This window comes from Periophthalmus magnuspinnatus, chromosome 24, assembly GCF_009829125.3.
Source record: "Periophthalmus magnuspinnatus isolate fPerMag1 chromosome 24, fPerMag1.2.pri, whole genome shotgun sequence".
In the NCBI taxonomy this organism is placed as follows: Eukaryota; Metazoa; Chordata; class Actinopteri; order Gobiiformes; family Gobiidae; genus Periophthalmus; species Periophthalmus magnuspinnatus.
This window is the reverse complement of record NC_047149.1, coordinates 17,634,333-17,642,473: the sequence shown is the minus strand read 5'-3', so window position 1 is coordinate 17,642,473 and position 8,141 is coordinate 17,634,333. Positions and strand designations below refer to the sequence as shown.

Here is an 8,141-nt window from a genome sequence, read left to right as displayed (position 1 = left end):
GGTAAACAAGAACAAAAGTGACACAAAAGAGCGAAAAGAGTTTAATCCAAGTTGTGCGTAAAGTTAGGCAGAAAAGAAGAAGAAGACGAAGAAGAAGAAGAAGAAGGGCGCGCTGGAGATGAGAGTGCGCAGGTCTGAGGCTGGAGGAGACTGGAGCGCGTGGAGCAGGAGCCGCGCGAGGAGCACTGTGGCGCGTGGACCCACTCCATCTCTCTCTCTCTCTCTCTTTCTCTCTCTCTTCCTACTCTTTCTCCCTCTCTCCATCTGTTTCAATCTCTCTCTCTCCATCTGTCTTTATCTCTCTCGTTCTCTCTCTCTCTACTCTTTCTCTCTCTCCATCTGTCTCTGTCTCTCTCTCTTTCTCTCTCTCTCATCTCTCTTTTTACATCTCTCTTTTTCTCCATCTCTCTTCCGCCCTGTCTCTCTTTCTTTCTCTCTCTCCATCTCTCTCCCTCCCTCCCTGTCTGTCTCTCTCTGTATCTCTCTCCCTCCCTGTCTCGCTCTCTCTCCATCTTTCTCTCTCTCAATCTCTCTCTCTCTCCCTCCCTCCTTCTCTCTCCCTCCCTGTCTCGCTCTCTCTTTCTCTCTCTCCATCTCTCTCGCTCTCTCTTTCTCTCTCTCCATCTCTCTCTCCCTGTCTTGCTCTCTCTCTTGTTCTCTCTCTCCATCTCTCTCACTCCATCGCTCTCCCTCCCTGTCTTGCTCTCTCTCGTTCTCTCTCTCCATCTCTCTCACTCCATCGCTCTCCCTCCCTGTCTTGCTCTCTCTCTTTTTTCTCTCTCCATCTCTCTCCTTCCCTGTCTCTCTGTCTCTGCTTCTCTCTCCCTCCCTGTCTCTCTCCCTCCCTGTCTCTCTCTCTCTCCATCTCTCTCTCCATCTCTGTCACTCTCTGTCTCTCTCTCTCTCTTTCCATCTCTCTCTCTCCATCTTTGTCACTCTCCATCTCTCTCCATCTCTGTCACTCTCCATCTCTCTCCATCTCTCTCACTCTCCATCTCTCCATCTCTCTCTCTAAAAGCACCACGCTGAAGTGAAGGTGAGTGTACATCCGTTTGATGGAGGAGTTCATCGATATAAGCGAACGTGTCACAATCCCACCGCCTGCTGCTCATTCTGGAGTAAGTCTGTCACTACGGTCTTTTCTCAGCACAAACTGACGTGGAGAGTAAGGTTCAAACCCCTGACCTTCTGTTAGCACATGGGTTTATGCACTGACACACAACAACAGAATGAAACTTCCAAATAAAATGCATCTTTACACATGGTTTGGGAGAGACATTTATTGTGTATTTGCTTGATTAAATGAACCAAAGACTAAAGACACACACAACTGTATTGGTATTTTAGATCAATGCAATCACATGTATTGGAATAAATGTGTAATATTCTCAGCTAACATCAGAGTTACATAGTGCACCGTTAATAGGTGTCCAAAAGGTAAAGAAGAACTAAACAGTAAATCCGTAATCTTAATTGCATGTCACCCCGTAGCAGAAGACGTTGACAGTAACAGATGGAGTAGTGCAAACATGGAGAAGACGTAATTAAAACATGAGATCAAGATCAGTGAGATGGAGAAAGAAGCTTGGGAGCTCTGATAAAAACAACAACCAGAGTTTTAATGAATGAGGCCTGTCAGAGTCATCAAGGTCTTTTAAAGTCTGAGAGAGTAAACCAGGGACTCTTATTGTGATGGAGTCTGTCTGCGCCTGACGGAGAGGCTTTTATTGTGGAGGAGTTGTAGTAATTGCTGTAGTAATGAATATATAGGCTGCAATTAAAGTGTTTTCCTATGCAGTGTTGCAAAGAGTGTTGATAATGTGTAAAAATAAACTACTACTACAAGCAAAATAACACTCAAAGTCCTTTTTTTTGTGGAATTTTTGTACCATTCTGTTGTTTATTTGAAAAAAAAGAAAAAAAAAAGATTAGTTTTACAATCGAAAGCTGAATTGTGTTGTTTTAAACCACATTTTCTTCAAGCTCTGGCCACGTTTGTGTTATATGTAGAAATATGAAGATAGAGTGGAAAGACTTGTACTGTAGGCGTCTCAGTAATTCCTATTTAAATGGCGCTAATTGCAGTTACATGGCAATAACTCCATTACAAATACATCTTTTAAAAAATGAGAGAAAAGTACAATTACCTGAATCTTTCTCCCCATCCCTTTTCACATGTCATTGCTTTGTACACGTCAAAGCACGTTGGCAGTGCTCCCATCTGCAATCCACAAATGCTAGGGAGAATTCTAATTATTGCCATGACATAGGTCAGGCATGTAATGTGTTTCCATAGATATTCATTCCATCCACATCTTAGATCATCAGTGCTCTGCTCCTGTCTGTCTCGTGGAGCTATATAACAATATCTATAGTTATACAGATACCAATAACAAATACCAAATTTACATTCTGTGTATATTTTTACAGGTTAGCGGCGAATTTTCTCAAGGGCGTGTTAAGAATCTGCTTCACAACATTAGCTCCTGGTGGTAATTGGTTATTAGAAAACAATCCAAATCAATAATTGGGCATATGGTGGGTCTAAACTGGGATAAAGACAGATTAAACCGGGAAGCTACATGGATCTGATATAAATGCTGTAAACATTATAAGAACACGCAAATGGGACTAATACTAATTCCCTTTCAGTGTGCCTAGTTGAATCCGCACTTGTATGCATCCTGTTCCAATACTCATGGTGTGATTGGGGTCAAAATGTTACAGGTAGTACTAGAAAGCCATGTATTCAAAAGCAATACAAGTCCATATAAATCAGGGGAATCCCACAGACTAGTGAGTAAAACGTACTCTACTCTTATCGTTGGTCTGCACCTGCATCATTTCTGCCTAAAACCATTTGTTGGCATATCTTTGAATGCCCAGCCGTGCTCCCATGACGCTATCACACAGAGTTTTCTAATACTGTATTTTTATGAAGTTATCAAGGTGAAGGCAAGGAGAAAATTGGTACAAAATTGCATTTGCTGAAGAAAATGTAACTCAAGTAGAAGACTTATGGGGTGTGTATGGTTTTTATTTTGCATACTGGCAGCTACTGAATTACTGTACTCGTAGATATATATGTACGGTTAATCTGTGCATTTTCTGTTATCAGTGAAAGAGTTAGTGAATTCTTTCCCAGGGCTGAAGCTGACAGAATTTTATCTAGAAAGTACCTTGACTTAAAATGAATGAATATATTAAAACTATATTATATCAAATGTTCATTCAAACTTACTCAAATTTGCATACACTTTTTCAACTCCGCTCAGCTCAAATGAATAAATAAAAACAACTTGCTTATTTATACAGGGAAGGTTGTGATGAAAAATGTAAAATGAAATGAAATGGATGTGTACAGTCGCTCTCATTTCTGAATTTCAACCGAGTATTTTTGTTTAGAACACGAGATTCAACTGGAGCTGTGTACTGCTAACTTCCCATTACCAATAGTTCCCTTATAAAAAAGTACATGCATTGTGTGTGGGATTGCTGTGATAATTTGATCAAAATAGGATCAAATTGTTCATGTTCCAGGCTCAAGCTGTGCTACATTGATGTTCACCCAGAAAAAAAAAGAAAAAAAAGTTGTATTCTGCTGTTGCAAGTGATGCTAAAAGCCATGTTATTTGACTAATGGTGAGTGCAGACTACGGAGATGAAAGGATCCATTGATTTTTTTTCTCTCTTTCCAATGGTTCTTGAATGAGTCCAACAGAATATAATATGTACTAGATATGCACTTGATGTTTTTAATGCTAACTACGCAGTCAACAGTGGACATGTAATCGTATGTCTATACTTGTAAGCTCATGGTCTATTTACAACCTGAACCTTTTAACTGATGTAATCAATGAGGCATGATTATAAATGGCTGATTTGTAACATTTTGTGTCAGGGATTAAAAAGATAAATTCAAAAACAACTCAGAAAAGTCATGGTCTCTCTTTGTGAATCTGCAGATTTTCATCACCAATCAAACATGAGTAGCACAGTGGTTGGGTAGAGTATTTTGGAAAAGAGCCACACAACAAAAGCTTGTACCAGACAGATTAAATTCTGTAACCTGCTGATTAAATGTGGGTTTTTTTTGTTTTTTTTTGTTTTTTTTTGGGTTTTTTTAGTTCCCTCATCATAAACATATCTGGAGCTGTATTTAACTTTAGATTCATTCTTGCTGATTTTAGTAATCTTCTCTAAAGTCCTTAACCACTGAGCCGTAGAAAATGCTCAGTTTAAAATTTCCCAATATTGTTACGTCATAGGTACAAACACTGTAATTTCTAAGTCCACAAATCATCGTCAATCAACGCAAATTTAAATGAAAATGTTAGGGCATGTTCATTATTAGCTATGATTTGTTTTTCTGTTCATGGTAATTCCTTCTCCAGACTTCTCTCTCTCCAGACTCCAGATTCCAGTATGGGGAGCACTCAATCTGGAAAATTAGGAAAATCATATCTTGTTCTTTACATGGTCATTATTCTGATTTTAAACATGAGATGCCAAAGCAAAGATACTTCTACTTAAAGACCAATAACAATACAAATATACATTATATGTGTCTTGGACCTTGGACCTCACTCTTTCTGAAGCAGATTATTGACATCCATGATACTTCTTGACTCCATTTTGAGTGAACGTTGTAGGAACCAAACTCTCAACATTTTCCGCTAAAGAGCTGCGCATTGTCATATCGTTTGGACTGACATATTGTACTTCTCTCAAAATCAGAATAAATAAAAGCATGTAAACATACAATAAGGTCTTAGACTGGATATAAATGCTAACTATGCACTGTGGATAGAGCAGCAGTACAGAAGTAGCAGTGCAAATACATGATGTTTTACTGAAGTGGGTTATTTAAAGGAACAGGTGTTATAAAGTGCTCAAGAGTCCAACAGCAAAGGGGGAAATTGTTTGTGTCACACTGTACTTCCAATGGAGGCTGTGGTCAAGCTGACGTTAACCTGCAGTGCCCCGGTCCTGTCCCTCTGATTGTTCCTCTGTTTGTTTTGAAGGCAGCGAGCGGAAGAGCAGCACTCAAACCACATGTGACTCCTGTGAGCTGTGCGTCCTCCACGTCCCAAATCAAGCAGGATTTTAGGAGAGTGAAAAAAGACTGGGCTATGAACAACACGCCGCCAGGATTACGGTTGGTGTGTGGACTTCTATTTTATCTATATTATTTTTTTTTATTATTATTTAAAGTTGAATTAGATCTGGGCTGTTCCTTTTGTGTTAATGTGATCCCCCCCCAGGACAACATCAGCTTCACCGATGCTCCTCCAGAAATACTTACTGTATGGGGTGTGTTCACTAATCTCATCAATAACTCTGGTAGTTTTATGTCTATTTTTTCCTATTTTAGCAGCGCTCAGCTCAGTGTTACACCCAACAAAAGGTGACAATTTAGACCTGAAATGATTTATTGATGTACTGTTTAATGTGTGACTTGAATCGCAATTGTAGATTGTTGTCGAACAGTTTCTTCCTTGATATCTTGTTTCAGACAGAAAAACTAAATGTGCAAATGCACATTTGAATTTCATTGGAAGAAAATGTTGGGTGAATGTTCTTGAGGGCTTTTATGCTTTATAAATTTGAACTAAGCTCAATAACTCAAACTAGCATGAGATTTGCAGGTTAGATTGTGAATGCTCTTCAAGAGCATCAGCCATGGTGGTTCATCGAACAGTGGTGCAGTTTAGGGAAAATGTAAATACTTAATGAATTATTTTTGGTTTTAACATAATTTGGTACTCGAAATGATCTGAATATATATATTTTAAAATTATGACTAAAATAAGTGTGATTCCGTGCTAACTAATTTGGGCTAGTTTCTTACACATGTATTGGCTTTGTATTTCCTGCTTGTTTATGGAGCAGTGAAGTTGTTTTCTGCTGACAGAGTCCTATAGGGATTATAATGCACACACCACATGCCCTGCTGCCCATTGTCCCACACTGTTGTGTCTTTTTCAATTGACGGACAAATAAAAGCAAGTGAAATATGCATTGTCACAAGCTTTCAGAGGGCCAGAGCCGACCATGTTAGAACTGAGCTAACACCAAACAGAAATGAAGCTCGGGGCCCAGCAACAGCTGCAATGTCTCTCAACTACATTAAAAACTTCTACGAAGGATGTGTGAGTACAAGCACCAGCGTGTTCTACCTTTACAGTAGACTTATTGTTGTTTTGACAGGACTGGTTGTTATGATGGAGTATGATATATGATTTTTATCTTTTGATAACCAATAACAAATAAAAGGCAGATTTTAACAGTGTGGTAGTGGAGGCCTAAATATAATTATTTTGAAATTGATCGTAAAAACAGCAGAATTGCAAAAGTGAAATTATCTGATTGTGTTGTAGAGAGATGAGAATATCAAAGCACTTTTGTTTGGTCTCTTGTGGGTCTCTTTGTCTGAGCTTGTTTCATGGTAATTCACAAGTCCATCTGTCGACTGCAGCTGCTGTCATCACAATATGTCTGAGGTTTTAGGTTTGAAAAAAATACATGAATGCAGTTTGATTCGCAGCGAGTGTAATGGTCTGGACAGATTTCAAACAAACATAACTTGACATTTCTTGGTAGTTGTGTTTATAGAAAACATAGTCACTTTGAAATGTTCAACTTTTGTGAGTTTTGATAGAAATGCTTCATTTCACATCTCAGCAACCTGAGTGTATATGCATGAATCACAAATATTAAACATAGCTGAATAATTGTTGTAGACATGTCTTTATTCATCACAGTGGACTTAATAGCACTCCAAAGATAAACCTGACTCACTGTTTGTGTGCAGCTGCGGCCTCCGACGGTGATTGGACAGTTCCACACTCTGTTCTTCGGGTCAGTGCGGATGTTCTTCCTCGGAGTTCTGGGATTTGCAGTTTATGGGAATGAAGCTCTGCACTTCAGCTGTGACCCAGACAGAAGAGAACTCAATTTGTTCTGTTACAACCAGTTCAGACCAATAACGCCACAGGTACAGCGCCCTGTCTGTCATCACCACGGTGACCATCTGACACTCAAAAAACACACAAAGTCAGTCATTAAACCCTGTGTCAGCCTAAATCTCATTTTGTTATTGTGAAAGTTATATGGTTTAATCATTAGAAACAGTGAACACATACCTCTAACATAACCTCCGTGCTGTTGCCCTGGCAGGTGTTCTGGGCTCTCCAGATGGTGACTGTACTAGTTCCTGGAGCAGTGTTCCATCTGTATGCCGCCTGTAAGAACATCGACCAGGAGGAGATCCTGGAGAGACCGCTCTACACCGTCTTCTACATCATCTCTGTGCTTCTGCGCATCATCCTGGAGGTCATTGCCTTCTGGCTCCAGAGCCACCTCTTCGGATTCCAGGTGTGTTCCTCCACCAGGCACAAGACACTATCTGATCACAGTACAACTTTATTAATGTGAGCACAGTGGAGGGCAGACTCATAATGGAAGCCAATATTTAGTTCAAATATTTGTGCTGGTTCTACAGATGAGTAGCTGCATACCTTTCAGGATTAATGTTGCTATGTTTTTTGCTAGAAAGAAATATGGAAAGAATTGATTTTTTATCACAACAAAGTTAAACCTTCTTGGCTCAATACAACCACAATGGTTCACAGCTCTACAAGTCCAAATAAGTCCATATACGTTGGAACTGTTCTTAGTAAAAGCAGCTCATGGCACAGTGTGTGAGTATGCGGCTGCAGTGGACCCCACAGTTCCATCTAACATCTCCTGCTCTACAGGTGCACCCACTGTTCATGTGTGACGCCAGCGCTCTGGAGAAGGCCTTTAACGTGACCAAATGTATGGTCCCTGAACACTTTGAAAAGACCATCTTCCTCAGTGCCATGTACACGTTCACCATCATCACCATCATTCTGTGTGTGGCAGAAATATTTGAGATTCTGTGTCGGCGCCTCGGATATCTCAACTACCAATGACACGTGTACGCTCTGAGGAACTGAGTCATTGTGCCACTGGTGCTGCCATTTTGAATGGTCTGTATGTGGGAGCCTAAAGTGGAGGTCCATTGTGACTGAGGTGCACCCATGAATCCTGAATGTTCCAGCTGGTGGGTAGTACTGACTGTCAGAGGGAGTGTAACCTCTTTATAATGAGTCAGA

The 8,141-nt window shown here is 40.1% G+C and overlaps 1 protein-coding gene across 1 annotated transcript; it reads left to right on the top strand.

Annotated features, from left to right (window-relative positions):
- The first annotated feature begins 6,085 nt into the window (after positions 1 to 6,085).
- On the top strand, positions 6,086 to 8,141 carry gje1a (gap junction protein epsilon 1a). The gene is made up of 4 exons (XM_033990613.2): positions 6,086 to 6,152; positions 6,815 to 6,997; positions 7,180 to 7,377; positions 7,761 to 8,141. Exons 1-4 carry the CDS (start codon positions 6,114 to 6,116, stop codon positions 7,956 to 7,958), a joined length of 618 nt encoding a protein of 205 aa, XP_033846504.1. The 5' UTR covers positions 6,086 to 6,113; the 3' UTR covers positions 7,959 to 8,141.

What these genes read in the sequence shown, in the direction of transcription:
- gje1a (XM_033990613.2), top strand. Translation starts at nt 6,114, where the DNA reads ATGTCTCTCAACTACATTAAAAACTTCTACGAAGGATGT. An exon ending in TCAGACCAATAACGCCACAG is followed by an intron (nt 6,998 to 7,179) that starts GTACAGCGCCCT and finishes TTGCCCTGGCAG; the next exon opens with GTGTTCTGGGCTCTCCAGAT. An exon ending in GCCACCTCTTCGGATTCCAG is followed by an intron (nt 7,378 to 7,760) that starts GTGTGTTCCTCC and finishes CCTGCTCTACAG; the next exon opens with GTGCACCCACTGTTCATGTG.